The sequence below is a fragment of the Grammomys surdaster genome, unplaced genomic scaffold (assembly GCF_004785775.1).
Source record: "Grammomys surdaster isolate TR1022 unplaced genomic scaffold, NIH_TR_1.0 100, whole genome shotgun sequence".
In the NCBI taxonomy this organism is placed as follows: domain Eukaryota; kingdom Metazoa; phylum Chordata; class Mammalia; order Rodentia; family Muridae; genus Grammomys; species Grammomys surdaster.
The window spans coordinates 10,053,067-10,075,261 of record NW_021604579.1 but is presented as its reverse complement, the minus strand read 5'-3'; the positions used below and the strand labels follow the sequence as shown (position 1 = coordinate 10,075,261).

The following is a 22,195-nucleotide window of genomic DNA, read 5'->3' as shown; positions in this document are numbered from 1 at the left end:
TCTTTCCTGGACAGGTGGTCTTGGGTTTGTAAGAAAGCAGGCTGAGCAAGCCATAAGGAGCAAGCCAGTAAGCAGTGTTCCTCCATGGCTTCTGCTTCCTTCCTTGAGCTTCTGCCTCAGCTTCCCTTAGTGGACTGTGAATTGGGATGTGTAAGCCAAAAGAAATCATTTTCTCCTCAAGTTGCTTTTGGTCAGCATTGTATCACAGCAATAGACAGCAGACAAATAGCATGTCAATCTTGTTTGTTTGTTTGTTTTAATCTCTCTCAAGTCTTCTGAGAAAATACCAGAAACTGTTCTTCCCATTTCCCAGATAAAGAGATTGAGTGCCAGAGGGATAAGGTGACTTTTGTTTTTCTTTTTCTTTTTTTTTTCTTTTTTTGGTTTTTTTCGAGACAGGGTTTCTCTGTGTAGTCCTGGTTGTCCTGGAACTCACTCTGTAGACCAGGCTGGCCACAAACTCAGAAATCCACCTGCCTCTGCCTACCAAGTGCTGGGATTAAAGGCGTGCGCCACCACCGCCCAGCCAAGGTGACTTTTAAAAATCCTTCACATATGCTCAGAGTTCTGTGATAGGCTAGGATTTCAGCTTAAAGCCAGGGACACAGGAACAGAATACATTAGGTTCCAGATACTCACTCTGAAGGGGGGGGAACAGTAAACAAGTCTTCAATGATGCAGGTGCCAGCAGAGGACGATGGGAGCATGAGATAAGGAGTGCCTGGCTCTGCCATTCTCAGGGGCAGTAACACCAGGAGGGCGAGTGGATACTCATTAGAGGGAAAAGAGGGCTTCAGGCAGAAGGGACAAAAGGAAAACATTTTGTGACAGACTTCTTTGGATTTGTGACAGACAGTAAAACCACTGGCACGTTTTGATATAAAGATAGCACAGGTAGATGGGGAAATGACTGAGGGGAAAAGCTTAAAGAGTTGAGTATTGGTGACCCCATTCCTTCACCAGGAACCGTGTCTATCTACTGGAGGTGGTCTCCTCAGGTTCTATCTCCCCACCATTGGGCATTTTGGCTAAGGTCATCCCCATTGAGTCCTGGGAGACTCTCACATCCCAGGTCTTTAGGACTTTTAAGAGGTTCCCCCCACCCCTGCCCCCCCACCCTCATCTGCATATTTCCATTCATTCTCCTGACCCTCTGGGCTTCTTTCCTGTCCCCACCCCCATACCTGATCCTGTTTCCTTTTGCCCCTCCTGCTCCCCTTTCTCATCCTAGTCCCTACCTCACACCCCCCCGCCCCCCATCCCTCCCTCCCTCCCTCCCTCCCTCTCTCCCTCTGCCTCCCATGATTATTTTGTTCTTCCTTCTAAGTGAAATTGAAACATCCTTACTTGGGCCTTCCTACATGTTAAACTTCTTACAGTCTGTGAGTTGTATCATGAGTGCTCTGTACTTATCAGTGAATACATACCATGTATGTCCTTTTGGGTCTGGGTTACCTCACTCAGGATATTTTCTAGTTCCATCCATTTGTCTGCAAAATTTATAATCTTCTCATTTTTTTAATAGCTGAATAGTATTCCATTGTATAAATGAACCACGTTTTCTGTATACATTCTTCAGTTGAGGGACATCGGGTTGTTTCCAACTTCTGGCTATTATAAATAAGGCTGCTATGAACATAGTGGAACACTTGTCCTTGTGGTATGGTAAAACATTTTTTGGGTATATGCCCAGGAGTGGTATAGCTAAGTCTTCAGGTAGAACTATTCTAAATTTCTGAGGCACCACCAGATTGATTTCCTGAGTGATTGTACCAGCTTGCAATCCCACCAGCAATGGAGAAGTGTTCCCCTTTCTCCACATCCTCACCAGCATCTGCTGTCACTTGAGTTTTTGATCGTAGCCATTCTGATTGGTGTAAGGTAGAATCTCAGGGTCATTTTGACTAGCATTTCCCTGATGACTAGGTATATTGAACATTTCCTTAAATGCTTCTCAGCCATTCAAGATTCCTCTATTGAAAATTCTCTGCTTAGCTCTGTACCCCATTTTTTTTTGGATTGGGTTATTTGGTTTTTTGGAGGTTAACTTCTTGAGTTCTTTATATATTTTGGATATTAACTCTCCAATTATCTTCATCCAATTGTGAAGATCTTTTCCCAATCTATAGTTGTTGCTTTGTCCTATTGACAGTGTCCTTTCCCTCACAGAAGCTTTTCAGTTTGATGAGCCACAGTTAGGTGTGGGTAGGTGAGTGGTGGGGTGGGGGAACACTCTCTCAGAGGCAAAGGGAGGGGGTATGGGTTGAAAAACTTTTGGAGGGGGACCAGAAAGGGGAGAATATTTGGAATGTAAATGAATAAAACAATGTTTTAAAAAAAGAGTTCCGTGTTTAGTCAGTTGGTTCTTCGTGAAGATGGGACGGGTTAAAAACTGTTCCGGTTTTAACTGTAGAGCTGTGAGGTACCAAAAACGTTTTACAAACAGAGAATGATAGTTCAGTACTGAGCCTGACCTCCCATAGAAGACTCTCTGTGATTGCCAGGTCTCCAGACTACACTAGGGCTTCCCCAACTTGTCATCTATCTGCTGTTTTGCTAAGCATGCCTTCCCATTCTTGTACTGTTTTCTGTGGCAACCTAGAGATCAGTCACCGTGTCTGATTCATATTTGAACATGCCCCTCCCACCCTGGTGCTCAGCACAGGGCTCACCCCAGAGCAAAGTGCTTAGTAAATATTTGTTGAAAGAATGAATGGGTGGAGCTGGGTTCCACCTCAATCCTGAGACAACATTTGTGGCAGGAACAGTGGTGGGGAACTTCTGCATATGTAATATTTCTTCTACGATGACAGGTGACCATTAGAAGGTCGCTAAGTCACAGCAGAGTGACCATAGGCCTCTCTTACAGATGGCTTCAGTGACTGATGGTAAGACTGGAATCAAAGATGCCTCTGACCAGAACTTTGACTACATGTTCAAACTGCTCATCATTGGCAACAGCAGCGTTGGGAAGACCTCCTTCCTTTTCCGCTATGCTGATGACACCTTCACCCCTGCCTTTGTCAGCACTGTGGGTATCGACTTCAAAGTGAAGACAGTCTACCGCCATGAGAAACGTGTGAAGCTGCAGATATGGGTGAGTGCTGGGCACCATGGGCAGAATGAGATAGAACTAGCTATTGATACAAAGCCTAGGAGGTAGGGCTGGTTTGTAACCTCTGGGTTGTACAAAATCAGATAGCACTGCCATTTCAGGTCTGGGCCTTCACTGCCCCACATTTATCTTACATGTTTATTCTCCTTAGGGGCTGAGGGTTCACTTGCTACTGCTTTACTATCCAAAAGACTTTATTTTGGCTTTTATAGAAGAGTAACCAAGAAACCAGACATGAGGGTTACAGACCCTAATTCTATGTCTATAAGCCATAGAAACATGACTAAGTTTCCTTCAGAGGGGATTACGATCTCATTTAATTTACTTAGCGTCGTTTCTGGGACACAGTACATGTACCATAGATATTAGTTATGTATTAATTATCTATGGTTGCATAACAGATTACTCCATGGTGTAAACCCAGAGCAGTATTTGATCAGTTCACAGTTGCAGTGGGTCTAACAGTAGGGGCTGCTTAGGGCTTTTCATGAAGTGTCGCCAAATATTGGCTTGAGTTACAGGCAGCTGAAGGATGGACTGGTGCTAGAGGATCCACTCCCAAGGCGGCTTACTCACATGTGTGGTGCTGGCTGTTGGCAGGCCTTCCCTCCTTCCCATCTGGCTCTCTCAGCATCTCCATAGAGCTGCTTCAGCATCTTCATTGCATGACAGCTGTTTTCCCCAGTGTGAGATCTAAGAAACCAAAGAAGAAATGGCAATGTCTGTTAGATAGCCTTAGAGTATTCTCTTGGTCACTGATAGAGTGTGGGAAGAAACTACGCAGAGGTCCAAATCCTGGGAGGAAAGGAACATGGAAGACTGGCAGTCTTAGAAGTTGAAGACTCTATTATTGCTCTCTACTAATGGCACTAAGAAAATACATACTTATTTCAGAAGCGTGTCAAAGTACTTAGCACTGCTCTTGGAAATCTTGAAAATTTGTGAAAGTATTCAAAACATGTAATGTGTTGTTGTCTATTATACTTATTAAACATATAGCAATATATTGTACACATATATTATGGGAAGAGTCTACGACTATTTTTTAAAATTATTTCTCATATATTAATGAATGTTATGGGGAACATAGTGTTTTTTTGAGACAGGATCTCATTTTGTAGCCTTGGCTGGCCTTGAACTCACTATGGAGATCCACCTCTTTCTGCCTCTTGATTGTTGGGATTAAAGAGTTTTGACACCTATAGGTACACAATATTTTAATATAGCAGCCCTGTTTTACAAAGAAATAAAAAACTCAGAATTAACTTGTCTTAGGTCAACCACACTGCTACAAAGTGATCTTTGAACTCAGATCTTCAAACTCTTAATTATGCAGTTTTTTCTTCATTGTGAACCTGAAATCTTAAACATTTCAGTTTAGAATGTTAAACATTAATTCCTAAAGAGATGAGTGTCCATTGACTCTCCATTAAAGAAACTGAAACATCACAAATGATTAGAAATAGAAGAAGCTATAAAGGTTCTCTAATTTATTGGTTCTCCAATTGTGGTGCAACTACACTAGCAACATTTGGGGATTTGTTAGAAATTCACTCTTTGGCCTTACCACAAGCATAAAGAATCCAAAATACTGGAGGCAGGACCCAAAAGTCTGTGCTAGCAGGTGGCTTTAAGGCAGGCTAGAATTGAAGAAGTGCTGATGTAGTCTAACTCCCTTGTGGTGAGAGTCGGGATGTATGAGAGCACTTACTGCGTGCCAGGTGCTTTCACTTGTTTTACCTGACGTCAACCGCAGCCCAGGAACGCATGAGAGCACATGTACGTAGAGTGTGGTAGTCAACACTTTGAAACTGGATCAAGAGTATGAGAGATCCCGACAGCTCTTGCCATTGGTCACATAGTACATGTTTGATGACTCCTTTGGGGAACTGAAATGCTAGAGCTTGTTTTTAAAATCTATTAATATAAAATAAATTTGTTTTAACTATTAATTACCATGTAGATTGGCATGGATTTCCTTCTGTGATTCCTATATAGATGATCACGTAGCTTCCAGCTGAAAAATCTTGAGGCAGGAGGCCTTCTGGCCCTCCAAGGGCTTGGCAGTAGTGGCTCCCTCCTACATTCCTGTATTGAGACCGTTTGCAGTATTTCTGTGCATGGCTTAAGTAGATTTGTTGATTATGCTATTTAGATTTAACTCAATGAAACCCTACAATGGTGTGTGCCTTTTAAAGAGTCCTTTAAAGAAACCTATTGGACTGTGCTAAATATAGTGACCCCTGGTGATTATAAGAAAGTGGCTGACTGATCTGTCTCCAACTTCTTGGCACAAGTTCACTGCCAACCATGTTTCCAGGTAAAGCCAGTGAGGACACATAAGATCTGACTTAATCTCATTGCTTTGCTTAATTTTTTTTAACTTTTATACTGTTTATATTAAAATTTAAATATTGTTTCATTTTTACTGTGTCTGTATTTGTGTGGATGTGGTGAGTGCCTGACAATGTGTGTGTTCATACATGTAGAAAACAGATCAATTTTCAAAAATTATTTTTATTTATGTGTATATGTATGTCTGTGTGGGTTTGTTCCTGTGATTGCAACACCTAAAGAGGCCAAAAGAGGGAGTCAGATCCTCTGAAACTGGGGTTAGAGGCAGTTTCAAGATATCCTAGGTGGGTGCTGGGAACCAAACTTGGGTCTTATTGAAAGGGCGGTATCTGAGCCCCCTTCTCCAGCCCCAGGTTTCTCCATCTGCATATGAGGATCAAACTCAGATATCAGGCTTGAATCATTAGAGGGTAAGCATCTTCACCCATTGATCTATAATCCCAGCCTGGGCTTCTTCTTTCATCATACCCTCTACCTCAGTGCTTGAAACAGGATCTCTCATTAAACCTGGAGCTCACCAATTTGACAAGATTAGCTTGCCAGCTAACACCAGGGATCCTGTGTCTGCTTTCACAAAGCTAGGATCTCTGGGTATACAATCACACATGGCTTTTACATAGTGCTGGGAATCTGACTTCAGGACCTCAGGCTTGCAAATACTTGAGGGACTGAGTCATCTCCCTAGCTCCTATTTTATTTTTATATATCTTAACATTTTGTACATGAGTGTACATATATAATTTATGTATATGCGGTAGGTAAACTTTTCTTCCTTAGATGGATATGTTTGGAGAACATGGTGATAAGCATTGGGGGAAACATGGAAAGGTTTTGACAAAGACGGATTTGGATCTTAGAAAAACTCCTGGCATCAAATGAAGGATAGATGGAAATGAGATATAGGAACTGTGGTTTGGATATAAACTGTATCATTAAACTGTGTACATTAAATACAATTTTAGTTATACATTGTGAAACCACTTTAAAAATAATAGATATTGGCCAAGCTATAAAAGAAAGGGACAATCAAAGTCACCCAGTAGATTGGATATTTCTTAAGGATCCAAACCTAAAGAACACAGGAGTCATACAAAAAGACATAAACCTAATTGTTTTTCTAGTTTTCACTCTGTCTTAGATTTTTCAGGGAGCGTGTGTGTGTGTGTCTGTTTGTGGGTGTTTGATAAGGGTATAAAAATATAAATGATAGTAAAAGTATAACATACATCCAACAGCTTCAGAATGGCTATTCTGATTGTATCAAAGTCATTGGGATGTATAGATTTTGGGCCTGGACAATCTTACTGTGTGTGATTTTTTTGTAAGTTATTTATAATAAAGTTTTAATAGTAGTGACAATAATAAGGCTTCAAAGCAAGTCGCGGTGGTTTGAATGAGCCCCATAGGCTCACATATTTAAACACTCGGTCCCCAGCTGTAGAACTGATTGTGAAGGATTAGGAGGTGTGGCCTTGTTGGAGAAGCTGTGTCAATGAGGGTGTGCTTTGCGGTTTCAGAGGCTCATCACATTCCCAGTTATCCTTCTCTACCTTGTGCTTGTGGATGGAGATGCGAGCTCTCAGCTACTGCTCCGGCGCCATGTCTGCCTGCCTGTTGCCATGTTCCTGTCTATGGTGGCAACGGTCTCTACCTCTCTAGAACTGTAACCCCCAAGTTAAGCATTTTTTAAGATAAGTTGTGGCAGTCATGGTATTTTCTCACAGCAATTAAAAAGTCACTAGGCCAGCAAGTGTGGTAGTCTCCTTGTGCAGCAGTAACAAGTACCACAGACTAGGTGGCCTAAGTGGCAGAAATGGCTTTCTCACAGTTCGGCAGGAAGTTCAACATCAGGGTATAGGCAGGGTTACAAACGATACCTTTTCCCTGCATACCCATAAGCCCTTCCATCTGCATGGCTGTGCAAGAGAAACAGCATTAAAAGTTCTTAACATCTCTCAGGGCACTGATTCTTAGAGGTCTCATTTCCAAATATAGGCACATTTCAAGTTAATATTTCAAGATGTAAATTTCAGGAGGACACATACATTTAGTCTGTACACTGTGATAATGACAAAGTGACACAGAAGCTAGACATGAAAGAGAATTAGAAATTTACTAGATGATCAATTTATTATAAAGATAGAGGGAGGAACACACACATATATAGACTATACTTTTCACACAAAAATGTTGTGATTTTTTGAAAAAAGCTGTGTGACTTTCAGCAGGTCACTTTGTGTCTCTGAATACCTAGTATTTCCTATTATAATACTTCACAGGTTTTTTTTTTTTTTGAGGTGTGTTAGTAATATAACAGCAGAACATAGTGTCTGACACATATAAGAGATGTTAGGTTCTGGCTTCTGGTCCATATATAAAGGGCTCTTGGGTCCCCTTGCAAGTCTGTCCATCTTCAGTTGCAGAAATGCTAAAGTGGCACCTGGTGACTCACCAGTGTAGTATGAAGTATTTATTTGGTTTCTCCAGCCCTAGAGCATCTCAGGAAGCTGTTCTCCACGGAACATGGAGAGAGTAGAGGGGAAAGGGTAGGGTTGGGGCGTCACTCAGCAGGGTCACTCACACCTGGAGTTCCTGTTATCTCTGGGGATAAAGGATGAGGAGGCATTGGGTGCCCTGCTCTCTTAGATTTTTTGTCACATAGGTCCTTGCATGTCTCCTCTGTTTCCTGAGAGGCCAGTAACAGGATCAGAGAAGAAAATCTCACTGGGGAGGTATGCTTAGGGATAAAGCCTCATTAACAGGGAGCAAAGTGTATTTGTATACACATTGTATACAAATGTGGCTGGTACCTTCCAGGCAACAGACCCAAGTAGAGAGAACCCATTTATGGCTGGTTCTGGTTGCCAAGCAACCCCAGGAGACCTGTGGGAAGAGGAGAGCAGGAAGGACTCCCACCACTTCTCAGTGCGGCCTGTTTGTTTGGTCTGTGGCTGGTCGGGGGAAGAATCCACAGGTCTGGGAGAACAAAATCAATCTAGGACACTAGAGTCCTGGATTCTAGTCCTGTCTCATCCCTGCTTGTTGTGTGACGTGAGTGGCCTGTCTCCTTCCTGTACCTGTTTCCCAAATTCTGGAGAAGCAGTTCTTGCTATCCTCATTTCATGGGTTGTTATGAAAAGCAAGTGAGAAAAAGGAAGGGAAGAGCCTTTAGGAAGAACCATGGACATTGTCAGCTGGAAAAATTCATTTTATACGTGCTTAAAGTTTTAAAAATTTGTCATTATTTGTGAATATATCTGTATGATACAGATGTGAACAGCTGTGGTACAGTGTGTGTGTGTGTGTGTGTGTGTGTGTGTGTGTATGTAAGTCAGAGGACAACTTTATGGAGTTTCCTTCCACCTTTATGTGGGTTCCAGGATGGAACCCAGGTTCTCACTTGCATGGCAAGTGCCTTTACCCACTGAACCACCACCTCTCTGCTTGTAATGTTTGTTTTAAAGCTTTCTTTGGACCTTTCATACCTTCCCTGCAACCCAGGCCATCATCCCTGAAAGGAGGATTATTGGAGCCTGGCAAGTTGACTCAGTGGGTGAATGTACTCACCATCAATTCCGATGACTTGTGTGCCATCTCTGGGACCCACCTAAAGGTAGAGGAGAGAATGAACACCACAGAATTGTCACAGAATTGTCCCCAGACTCCCATTTGTATCCAGCAGCACATGTAAACTCACCCCCTTCTATAATACAAACAACAATAATACATAACTTATAAAAAGAGGGCTGGATGTGGTGTCACATGCCTTTAATCCCAGCACCAGGAAGCAGAGGCAGGCAGATCTGTAAGTTTGTGGCCAGATCTACAAATCAAGTTCCAGGACAGCCAGGGCTACAGAGAAACCCTGTCTCCAAAACCCCCAAACAAACAAACAAACAAAAAAGAAAAAAAAAGAAACGGATGGTTGAGGTTAGAGATGTCAGGTTCCCTGTGCAGAGCTCAGTGGTGAACTTTCTTGCTTAATTCTTTCAACAGACTCTATGCAGGACTTTGTGCTAGGTTGCGGAGGTGTCCTTCCTGCTCACTAGGATTCCTACAGTAGTAGGGAGATAGAAACTAAGCACAGGATGAAGAGGCCTCCTTCATCTGTCCCATGGGCCCTGAAGAAAAGAATAAGACTGTCAGAGCTGGGAAAAGCCAAGCAGTGATTTAAGTCTCATTCCTAGGCTTGGAACTAGGAGTCAGCCTCTGTGGAAAGACAGAGATGGCTCCCCTGCTGTTCCCACCAGTGAAGCGCTTTCATGTCAAGACTTTGTAAACAGGTTGTCTCATCAGTCTGAGGCTACTCATATCACAGCCCTCCCAGCATGCTTGAAGGATGCACAGACACTCGCTGTCCCTGCTCTCAAGCCTGCTGTTCTCCTGCCTTTCTTTCCAGCCCATTCCTTACTGTTCAGTGACCATGGCACATGTGTCTCTCTTATTTTGATATACTGATGACATTTTAAAAGAGGTAACACTGGGCTCACACAACAAATAGTTTTTATTAAGGTCCAAGGGAGATCAATAAATGGTCCTCCCTTTCTTCTTCAACTGAATTTGGAAACAATTTAGAGATAGACGAAGGAGTCAGAGGGATGGGGAGTCAGGTGAGATCCTCATCACTCATAAAAGCTAAGAGGAAGCACGTGGTTAGAGGCTTTAGCACAGTCAGGCTTGCTAAAACCTGTCAGACAGACAGACAGACACACAGACACAGAGAGAGAGAAAGAGAGAGACAGAGACAGAGAGAGAGAGAGTGAGAGAGAGAGCGAGAGAGAGGCAGAGAGAGACAGAGAGAGAGACAGAGACAGAGACAGAGACAGAGACAGAGACAGACAGACACACACACACACACACACACACACACACACACACAAGGTTCCATCTGCCACCTCCAGGAGGCTTCTGATCCTATTCTGGAGCCCTCTAGGGAGATCAGTTGGCACACAGAAGGAAGAGTCAGGAGGCTGATTTGAAACTATGAGGCTGATTTTCTCTATGGCTCTAGGAATGTGAGGCAGTTGCTGAGTGCACCATCCTGTACTCAGCCCTTGTGATAGTCAAAATCGATTTTCCTAGGCCACAAGTTTCTCAGTGTGTCCATAGAGACATGCTGACACTTTCGTCTCCCCAGAGCCTGTAGGAGCCAGCTGCTGGAGAAGGTTTAATCTGATTTTGCAGTCACCACAAAGACTGTGGGAAGTCAGGGCAGAATTGCAGAGTTTACCTTCGGAATCTGTAAACAAATTAACTGGCAATCCCACTTGACTATTTGAGATGGTCCCCAAGACAGATTCTGGAGGGTATGAGGGCTTTAATCATCTTTCATCCATCCTGACCAGTGTGGGAAAAAAAAATGATCTAAACGTCCTTTGAACATTTATTCATTCAATAAATATGTGTTATATGCATCTCTATGTACTAAGCATAGACACAGAAGGCAAAACAAGTACTACAAATAATATACATATAAATAAGTATAATGTGTTCTATCAGAAAAAGAGATGAAAGGAGTGATGAAGGCTAGCACTAGGAAGATGGCCTCATGGGTAAAGCACCTGCTGGGCAAGCCTGAGACCCTGATGACCTGTCTCCCCAGGGCCCCCAGAGAAATGGAGATGTCTGTAGCTGGCTGGCCAGTTAGCCTAGCCAAACTAATGAGATCAAGGTTCAGTGAGGGACTTTTTTAAAGAAAAAAGGTGAAAAGGGTCAAAGGTCATACAACATTGACATTGGCTTCACAAGTCCACATTCGTGAACACAAAGAACAAGTACAGAGAGAGAGAGAGAGAGAGAGAGAGAGAGAGAGAGAGAGAGAGAGAACTCTTTCTTCCAGGGAAAGTCCCTGAAAGCCACACAGTTAGGGTTCATTTGTACCACAATTTGACAAATACAAGAATCTCAGGATTATGCTGGGTGTAGAGTTTACAGGCAGAAGAATATTTGCAAAACCTTTTTGTTTTTTAGCTTAATTTATTTTTAGATGTATTTATTTTCTTTGTATCAGTGCTTTGGCTTTATATGTATGTATGTGTACCATGTGCATGCCTAGTACCCATGGAGGTCAGAAGAGGGCATCAGAGCCTCTGGTACTGGAATTAGGGCAGTTGTGAACTATTATGTGGGTGCTGGGAACTGAAAACCTGGTTTTCTTCAAGAGCAAGTGTTCTTAACCACTGAGCCATCTCCCCAGCCCTGCAAATGCTTTTGAGGACCCAGTGAGTGATGTCATTGGCATAGCCATAAAGCTGTGTAATTATCTTCACTAACTCTATCACATGTCACTGTCAGTGACTTACATCTTCATATTTATCAGGATCCCTCTGAAACAGTATCATGCATGGGGTTTTTTTTTGTTTGTTTTTGTTTTTTTGAGACAGGGTTTTTCTGTGTAGTCCTGGCTGTTCTGGAACTCACTCTGTAGACCAGGCTGTCCTGGAACTCAAAAATCCACCTGCCTCTGGCTTCCAAGTGCTGGGACTAAAGGTGTGCACCACCACTGCCCGGCTTGTATCATGTATGTTTTAAGAGTGAATTAGGATGAGCTAAGGACAGAAGCAAGAAGAACAGGATAGGATTTTCAGTAATGGAAACCAATATAAAGTGGCTTGAGCTAGGGTGTCTAAGAAACCTCTAACTGAGCTGGGAAGGCTATTGAAAGATCAGAGTTTGGAGAGACAAGATGGGGCTTAGCCTGGTTATAGTAAGTTGGAGGGCAGTGGTGGCACATGGCTTTAATCCCAGTGCTCAGAAGGCAGAGGCAGGTGAATCTCTGATTTCAAGGCCGTCCTAGTCTATGGCTGGAGTTCTAGGATAGCCAGGGCTACACAGAAAAACCATGTCTGAAAAATAAATAAATAAACAAACAAAGGGACAAACATTCGTATTAAATTGGGCTTAGCTCTTGATAATCAAGTAGCTATACAGAGTGAGCCCCTGAGTTAGTGAGTCAGAAGTCCTGGCTGCAGATACAAAGTAACAAGTCATTTGCACATAGATAGTATTTGAAACTATGAAACTCAAGTGGGCCTAGATCCTGCCAAATAAATAAATAAATAAATAAATAAATAAATAATCAAGCAAAAAAACAGGTGTGTGTGTGTGTTTAAAACTATAAGACCGATGCAGATCAACAGGGGAGTGAGGTAGAAGATTGGAAGTTGGACAAGGTGGTACTCACCTGTAATCCCAGCACTCAGGTGAAGGCAGGGAGATCAATTCAAGGTCATTCTCAGCTACACGGTGTATTTTATGATAGCCTGAGCTACATGAGATCTTGTCACAAAAACCGTAAAGATGATGATGATGATGATGGGAAGATGAAGAATTCACAAGGGAGACTGAAAAAAAATAAAAAGGAGTGTCCTGGCAGCCAAGTAAAAATAGCTTTACAGGGGAAGGAAATACAAACTGTGGAATATGGGTGAAGGGTTATACACATGGGGGCAGAGGACCAACCACAGGATTTAGGAGCATGGAGGATATTGGTAGCCTCCATGGTAGTTGGGATGAAAACCTGGTAAGACTGGGAGAAGAAAAGTAGAAAGAGAAGAAACAAAAGCCTAGATGGAAAGAAAATGCCTGGAACAGTATCCCTGAGCTGCTGAAAAGGGATGGGTTTGGGAGCAGAGGGCACGTTCTTGCTGGGGGTACACACTGTGTCCATGACAACCAGGGAGACTGCAGAGGGCTTGGGCACAGATGCAGTTCAGGGTTACATGTGTGGGTAAAGGTTCTTTTCATTAAAGAGGAAGCAGGTCATCAGATCTTAGAATCGGGGTAGGAGAGAGAGATTAGAGATTTGAAGAGAGAGAACACCATCTTAGAAAGTGGGAGAGTGAGTGGGCTGGACAAGGGAAGTGTAATTGGATTGCCATTAGCATTAAGGCTTCACTTGAAATGATAGCATCGGCATTCATGTATTCACAAATTTGAAGCACACTTGCGTTTTTCCCCAGACGTGCCTTTGTTCCATGGATACAGGCGCAGAATAGGCAAAGAGTTGATTAAGAAAAAAAAAATGTGGTTTTGTTGAGTATGGCAAGCCAGCAAAAGGCCTACAGGGCCAGGGACAGGGATACCGGCAGAGAAGTCATTGTTAAAACTGACCTCAGGTTCAAGCCAGAAAGAGAGGGAGGAAGGACAGAGGGGTGGGGGACAGTGAAGAGAGATGGTAGGGGATAAAGGTGATTGAAAAGGAATTGAGGAGTGGGCAGGAAAGGTCCTAGTGGTTTTAGGGTGATGAGGCACAGGTGTGGCCAAGAGCGGCTGAGGTAGGCTGAGAAAGCAGCAGCATTGAAATTCTAGAGAATGAGAGTCCAGGATGTTGAGTTGCTCATCCTGGTGAATTCCAGCCACCGAGAACTGAGAATTATGTGAACCTGTAGCTGTTTGCTGACTGGCAGAGGGATCAGTGGGAGGTATAACTCATGGTAGGAGATTCAAAGCTGGTGTCTTAGTTAGGGTTTTCCTGCTGTGAGCAGACACCATGACCAAGGCAACTCTTATAAGGATAACATTTAATTGGGGCTGGCTTACAGATTCAGAGGTTCAGTCCATTATCATCAAGGCAGGAACATGGCAGCGTCCAGGTAACCATGGTGCAGGAGGAGCTGAGAGTTCCTAAGAAACAGAAGACTTGCTTCCACGCAGCTAGGATGAGGGTCTTAAAGCCCACACTCACAGTGACACACTATCTCCAACAAGATCACACCTACTACCTACTCCAAGGCCACACATCCAAACAGTGCCACTCCCGAGGACAAACATATTTAAACTGCCACACTGGATGTGTGTTGTTTGGGGAAGGAGGGAAGCAGAATAATCTGCAAGCCGGAGAGAAAAGCAACATCCCACCTCCCGACTTAGCCAGGAAAGGAGCCAATCAACAATATATGGAGGAAGCAATCAACAATCTGGAGGCTTCGAGGGAAGGTGTGTCCTTAGAGAGAGCCTGGCTTCAGTGGCAGCAAGGAGGGGAAGGGAACATTTAGATGAAGTTGTTGACAAAAAGAGACAGGGAAGATATATGGCTAGAATAGAGGATTTTAAGAGACTATTATAAGCTGTGTGGGAGAGTCCAGTGATAAGGGGTGGCCTGAGACCATTGGGCTTTTTGCCATGACTGATGTGGACAGACAGATAAAAGGCCAAACAAAACCAATTATAATGCAGCCAGACACCCCTGGACTGACAGTGGTTGTGTGTGAGCTCTGGGAGGGTTTATTCTCTCCAGCTCTGGGCTCTCAGAGCCCTAGAGACAGTAGAAGTGTTCTCCTTGTTCTAAAGCCCTGCCAGTCCCTCACTATGTAACCGCATCCACAATTGTGGCGATACACAGCAGATGCTGTTTATGTAAAATACCCTCACCTGAAGATGGGGTCAGTAAAGCTTCCCACAAGACTGCTGTGGGCTGACTGTTGGCACTTTGCCAGCGCTGTGCTCAGGGCTTCTAGCAACTCATTTCATCCTCCAGTCTCTGGAGGCAGGTGCTGTGATTGCCTGAGTAAATGGAGGTCTACAGGAGTTGGGTTGTTTACTTGAGTTCACAAAAATAATAGCAAGTTTCAGAGTCCAAATTTGAACCAATAGATGTCAGACTTCAAAAGCTGGGCAGTGATGGTGGTGATGGCGCACACTTTTAATCCCAACATTCAGGAGTCAGAGGCAGACAAATCTCTGAGTTCAAGACCAGCCTGGTCTACAGAGTGAGCTCCAGGACAGTCAAGGATACACAAAGAAATCTTGTCTTGAAAAACAACAAAAATTGTACACCATGTTAAGTTCTCTGTATTGTTGTATAGCTTTACATATTATAGGGAAAGGCTTTGGGAGCTGAGGGGACAGGTCAGGGCATTAAGTGCCTGAGGACTTGAAATCGAATCCGGAGAACCCAAAAGCCAGCTGCAGTACTGTGTGTCTGTAACCAGCATTCCTACAAGGGGAGGGGTGGGGGTTTGGGGGTGGGGAGGGGAGACAGGAGAATCCATAGATGCTCATGGCCAGGTAACTGGGAATGCAAAGCAGAAATTAGGCAAAAAGCAAGACCAACACCAAAGCTGTCTCTGTCCCTGTTCTGTTGCTGTGAAGAGATCACATGACCAAGGCAGCTCTTATAAAATAAAGCATTTAATTGGAGCTTGCTTATAGTTTTAGAGAGTCCATTATCATCCCAGCGGGAAGCAGACAGGATGCACTGGAGTGCAAGAGCAGCTCACATCTGATTTACAATGCAAGTGGCAGGCAGAGAAAGAGAAGGAGACAGAGACAGACAAACAGAGACAGACAGACAGACAGAGACACACACTTTGGGCCTGGCTTGCACTTTTGAAACCTCAGAGCCCATTCCCAGTGACACACCTTCTCCGTCAAGGCCACAGGTTTCAATCATTCCCAAACAGTTTAACCAACTGATGACCAAGCATTCAAACAAGCAAGCCAATGGAGTGCATTCTTATTCAAATAACCACAGAAGCTGTTCTCTGACTTCCATACACGTGCCTAGGATACATTAGGTTGTAGTCGCGCACACACATGTACATGCACATGTACACATTTATGCTTACGTTTATGTACATGTACACATGCACACAGTCACATGTATGCACACATACATACACTTCTTTAAAGCTAAACGCTTTAGAAAGTACTCTGTTAATAATGAAAATATTAAGAATTATATTTATTGAGGGCGGAGAGATTGCTCGGCATCTAGTAGTGTTTACTGTTCTTGAAGAGGACCTGAGTTCAGTTCCCAGCACCTCCATCAGGCAGCTCACACGAGCATTTAACTCTAGCTCTTAGGAGATCCCTGGATCTGGATCTGTGGACACCTGCACTCACGTGTGCACATAGCAAGAAATAAAATCAGTTTTAAAAGAATTCTATTTATTGTGTAGCCACTGTGTATTTCCGGGTGCTTTTCCTGCCCTTTTATCCCCTATGTAATCTCATGCATGATGCACAGGGAAGATAAAGAAACAGAGAAGGGTGTTCACCAAATCATATAGAAATTAATAAATGACACAGCTGGGGTTCAAAGTCAGAGCTGTCTATTGCCAAAGCCTGTGGTCTTTTCACACCTAACTCTTTTCATTTCGTGGTGATACCTCAGGGACATCACAGGAGACTGCGAGACACTGTCATGGCTAAAATATGGAACCTCTAAGAAAATACTCCCAGGAAAGGGCACACCGCCCATCCCATGTTATCATCTGTGAGCTTTATAACTCCACTGTCTACTAGCCGTCCATGCTCCTACAACTTTACAGGTGATTCTAGTGAGCACCGCAGGCTGAGCAGCCCTGGTGTATAGGTATATAATTAGTCAAGTTAGCACTTAGTAATCATGCACCGAGTTACACAGTGAGGGAAGAAGTGGAATTAGCGTTGGCTGCTCTATCATGCTGTGTTGTGTGGCAGGTCTTAGGTGGCCACTGTCACTTTTAGGATCTCAAGCCCTGGGTTTGACAAAGTGGAGTCATCAGCAGAGGAGTTAGAAATTAGACAGGATTCCAGTTGCTTTCCCCCCATGCCAATGGAAAATGGAGACAGCAGTGGTCCAGTTGCCGTGGGAGGCTGGGGTTCTCAAGCTTTCCCGGATCATGCCTGATGTGTTGCTAGGGGAAGGGGTAGGAGTATTGGAGGCAGTTTGGCTGAGGAGTTGAGGTGCCTTCTTTCTGCGGCTGCCTCTCCTCCCCTCCACCACCTGGATTGCCCCGCATCTGGGTTGCCAGGTGACCACTGGAAACACTCCTCAGCTGTACTCCTGCGGCTCTCCATTCTCGCCTTCCTCTGTGAAGTATTTGAACTCTGTGGATGATGCAGAGGCTCTGAGCTCAGGCCTGGATGGGTAGGGGGCCCAGGGGATGTCTCTCCTTTCCCTAAGACATGTGTTGTACTCATTCACTTGTCAATTTTGTCATTCAAACGTCATCCTTCTTCAGCTTTGTTCCAGAATCCTTTCTTTCCTCTTTAAGCTAGAGTTTCACACACCCTGGGCTGGCCTTGAACTCTTCATATAACTGAGGATGATCTTGATTTCTGACCCTCCTGCCTCAGCCTCCCAAGTGTTGGAAATTACCAGTGTGTACTACTCCCATTCATAGCTCTCTTCTGAGGGCCAACTATAAGCCTGGCTGTCCTGCCTTTCCTTTCCTTGCTGGATTCCTAGTATTTCTTAGACTATAGCAGCAGTCTGAATGGAGCTTCTTACTTTGAACTTTTTCTTTCTGAGTGATCTCTGATCACTATCATGCCAGTGCTAAAAAAAGAAAAAAACAAAAACAAAAAAGGCGTGGCTGCTCATCAATACCTTGGGCCCAGTCATCTTTAGTTACTTACCCTTCTGGCAGCCTACCAGCCCCACCTCCAGTCCAGCACATGAGGTACTTACAGATATGTAAACAAATGAAATAGTCTTAAACTGGGCAGGCTTACAACCTGTAATCCCAGCACTTGGGGGGAAAAGGATTAGGAGTTCAAGATCATCCTGAACGACACACAAGGCTACCCTATGCTACCCTAGGCTACCCTAGGCTACACAAGACTCTGTCTTCAAAAATCAAAACACAGTCTAGGGGGAGAGTGAGTTACATAAAAATTGCAAGAATAAGCTGGGCAGTGGTGGCACATGCTTTAAATTCCAGCACTTGGGAGGCAGAGGTAGGTGGATTTCTGAGTTTGAGGTCAGCCTGGTCTACAAAGTGAGTTCCAGGACAGTCAGGGCGACACAGAGAAACCCTGTCTTGAGCACACACACACACATTGCAAATCTAATGCAGACCTCCCCCTGCCTCCCAGGCGCTTTCCTATGAGTGCCGTCTTACATCAGCATGGCACATTCCTATAATGTCAAGACATTCTAAGTTCACAATTCGTATCATTTTCTTCTGTCCTCTCTGTCTCTCTCTCCCCCTCCCTCTCCTTCTCCCTCCCTCCTTTCTTTGTGTCCATGGATGGGTGCACATATGACCAGAAGACAGTTTTCAGGAGTCACTTCTCTCCTCCCATTGTGCTGAGGCAGTTGACTCTCTGACTTTACTTCTGGCCCTGGGCTGCTTACCGTGTAACTCTCCTTTCTCCTCCTCCAGTTTCACCACAGGAGTCTCAGAAGTACAGACTCCAGCCTCCGCACCTGTTTTGGTCCCCCCCACCCCTTGTGAGTTCTGGGAACCAAATTCAGATCTTCAGGGTTGCACGGCTGGCACTTTTGCCCACTGAGTCATCTCACTGACCCTGTAGATGTTTCAGTGTTCTTTTCCTGCCCCAGGATTTCCTCCAGAATTCCACTTATATTTAATTTAATTGCTCCATCTCCTTTGACTTGTCTTGGCTGTGACGATGTACTTTTTACCTTCATGTTCTTCTGCCCACGCTGTTCTCTCCTCTCTCATGATCACCCCTCTTCTCTCGTTCTGTATCCAAAACCCTCATTAGACTTTAAAATCTCAGTCCCACTATCATCTCTTCTGGGTCCTTTGGAGGCCCTGTCCTAAGCCTGGATTAAAGCCCTACCCTAAGTTCAGATTCCCCAAATCCATGTGAAAAGCTAAGTCAACAGCATACTGAAGTGGAAATTTCTAGTTTCTTTAACAACTCAGTTGTGTCCTGTGGTGTTTTTCTGGAAGCTGTCTTGTGAGAGGGCATGTGATGTTTTGCTGAAAACAGACACTTGAGAGGACGAGTGATGGTTAGAAAGAATTTAAATATAACCCCACAAACAGTAAGAGGATGCTCTTGCATTATTATACCTTGCAATGCTTCACTTCTTTGCTGGTCTTCACTGGTCTTCTCTGGTCTTCACTGTTTTTTTCTGGTCTTCACTTTGTAGAGAGAAATATGCCAAAGAACTTTTCATGGTATTCTGTCTGATTCTGGCCACTTCAGCGGGGCCTTGCTGTTTCTGCTGGATCATCCTTCTGCTACTGATTCGTGTTTGGTGTTTGCTATTAAACTGGCCTGCTGGTATCCTGATAATGGAGATTGTAATCGTCCCAAGGAACTACCTCTAAGCAGGCCCACGAAACCCTTTTCCTTTTCCTTTTTTTTTTTTTTTGTTTTTTTTGTTTTGTTTTTTTGAGACAGGGTTTCTCTGTGTAGCCCAGGCTGTCCTAGAACTCACTGTGTAGACCAGGCTGGCCTCGAACTCAGAAATCCGCCTGCCTCTGCCTCCCAAGTGCTGGGATTAAAGGCATGTGCCACCAGAAACCCTTTTCCTATTAACGTTTTTCCCCCCTACTTCTGGGTTAGAAGGGAGGTTGAACTGTTTATGAACCCTAAATAAAGTAGGTTGTGGAAAATCTAAGTGTACAGCATACACCTGTAATCCCAGTGTATTCACTCTGAGCTGGCCAGCCAGTCTGGCTGGATCAGTTGAAACAGGCTTCAAATTGGCAGTTCAGGAGTCTAGGCCTGAATCTCTGTTTCCAAGAACTGGGCAAGTCCAGGCTTCAGAAGCTGCCCTGCCACCTCACCTGAGGCAAGGACAAAGAGTCAGCAGCACTTTCCAGAATTTCTTAGCAACAGTTTTCAGATTTCCTTGGCAATGCTTCCCCAGTATTGGTTCTGGAAATAGAACCAATGATATGGGGAGGGGTAGAGGTCACCTACCCCGCCCCAGAATTCCTCTAATGTGCTTTAGATTGAGCCTGCCAGCTCACGTGGGCATCTCCATCTTGGAATGGGAGACTCCAACATGCTGGACTTCTATAGAATAAAACATTCTTTGCTTTTACATTCGATTTGAGTCTGGTGTATCATTCTTTGACAAATCATGGACCCTTACAATGAGAACAAGTTCAGTGAGAGACTCTGTCTCAACGGAGAGCACATGAAGAGGACACTCAACATCAACCTCTGTCTTCTACCTCCTTCATTGATATGTTGCCCAGGTTGGCCTTAAACTCCTGTGTTCAAGTAATCCTGTCACCTTAACTTCCAAACCATGTCCATAACTGGTGCTCATAGAGGCCAGAAGAGAGCATCAGATCCTCTGAAACTGTAGTTTCACGTGGGTGCTAGGAATCAAACCCAAGTCCTTTGGGAGAGCAGCACGTGCTCTTAACTACTGAGCCATCTCCCCAGCCCCAAACTGACAGTTTGGGGTCTTAAGCTTCCAGATTCTTTTGCTAGCCTTGGGAGGGAAGAGATAGGAAAGAAAGAGAGAAGGACTCATGAACAGAGGAAAAACATGAGGTGATTCTGAGGATGCCTTTTGCTCAGGCTGAAGTGCTGTTTTTTGTTTTTTGTTTTTTTGTTTTTGTTTTCATAAGAGAAAGATGACCCTCACTGGATAGAGCTCTCCCTCACCAGTGTGTTACTGTGTCGAGTGATTAAGCCCAAGGCCTGGCATGGAAATTAACCACCAGCAGAGGCATAATTAGCCTTTGAATTTTCTTCTAGCTGAAGTTTGTTCTGCAGTTTCTAGCCTGACACTCTCCTGCTCTTCCCTCTGCATACGTCCTAGCACCTCCTGCTCCTGAAGAATCTGAGGCTTGCAGGTTCCAAAGGAAAGAGCAGCAGATTGAGGGCAAACTGTAAGTTGAATGAATGTGACTCATGTTTATACAGAGTTCTCCAGCTGCCAAAGCACTGTCACAACACCCATTTTACCCTCCCAGCAGTGCCCAGAAAAGAATATTGACAGCACGATTTTGCAGTTAAGTCTGGCTCTCAGGGAGCCAAATAACTGGTCCAAGGTCACATGCTAGGAAGTGGCAGAGCCGGAGTTTGAACTTGGTCCTCAGATCCCTAGCCTTTCTGCTGCCCCTCATGGCACCCTCATGGTGCTCACAGTGTTTAATTAAAGTGCTAAGTAGGGCACTGGGGAGATGGCCCAGTGTGTGAACCACTTTGCTGTGCACCTTGGTAATTCATAGAGCTGATATAACAGAGAGTTAGGAAGGCTGTCTGGTCAGACCCTCTGGTTAGGGTCTTTACCTGCTGTGTGACCGTAGGCAAGGTATTTAACTTCAGCGTCATCTGTACAAAGAGTGTGAAAAAAGCACCTCTCAGGAAGTTATAGGAATTACTGCATGCCTGCCTCACTCTATTGTAACTAGCTGTACTCCACCGTTACTTCTGCCTGTGGGTATTGGAGAAAAATGGAATCCTAGAGGAGGAAATGGGTAAGCTGAATTCTGAATGACAAGCAGGGGTTGATTTAGGAGGGCTGGGGCTACAGCTGCTCCAGGCAGAGGAAACAGAAACTTTTCAGAATTGGCTGTTGAGGCTGGGCACGGTTGCCCGAGCCTTTAATGCCAGCACTCAGGAGACAGAGGCAGGGAGATCTTGTGAGTTTGAAGACAGCCTGGTCTACAGACTGAGTTCCAGGTCAGCCAGGGCCAGAGAAACTGTCTCAAAAAAACAACAACAATAACAACAACAAAACAGGCTGTTGGGGACTTAGCAAAAAACTAGGAAGAGGAGATTGGAGAAGGGTGCCATGATCCTTGGGCCAGGAAATTAGAAAGCCAGGCATAAATTAAGTAGCTTAAGATCTGGGAGGGCATAACACAGGTCAAACACTGAGTCCTGGCGTTTGTCGACTTGAAACATTGGCAAGTACTCTTGAATTCTCTTTTTTACCTCTCAACTCAAAGTCTCTTTGTGAGGATTGTTGCAGCAATGTTACCTGGAAATTACCTATCATAGTTCCCGACAATATGGACTCAATCCATGTTGGCAATTATTATTTGATTGTGATAATCACTGTGTCCTGAC

General features: G+C 44.2%; 1 protein-coding gene across 1 annotated transcript in view; it reads left to right on the top strand.

The window, feature by feature from the left end:
- The window catches only part of Rab3b (RAB3B, member RAS oncogene family), a 65,190-nt gene that overhangs the window by 9,899 nt on the left and 33,096 nt on the right, over positions 1–22,195 (top strand). The window contains exon 2 of the mRNA XM_028787310.1: positions 2,870–3,097. Within this exon, the coding sequence (XP_028643143.1) occupies positions 2,870–3,097 (228 nt within the window). The remainder of the gene's footprint in view (positions 1–2,869; positions 3,098–22,195) is intronic.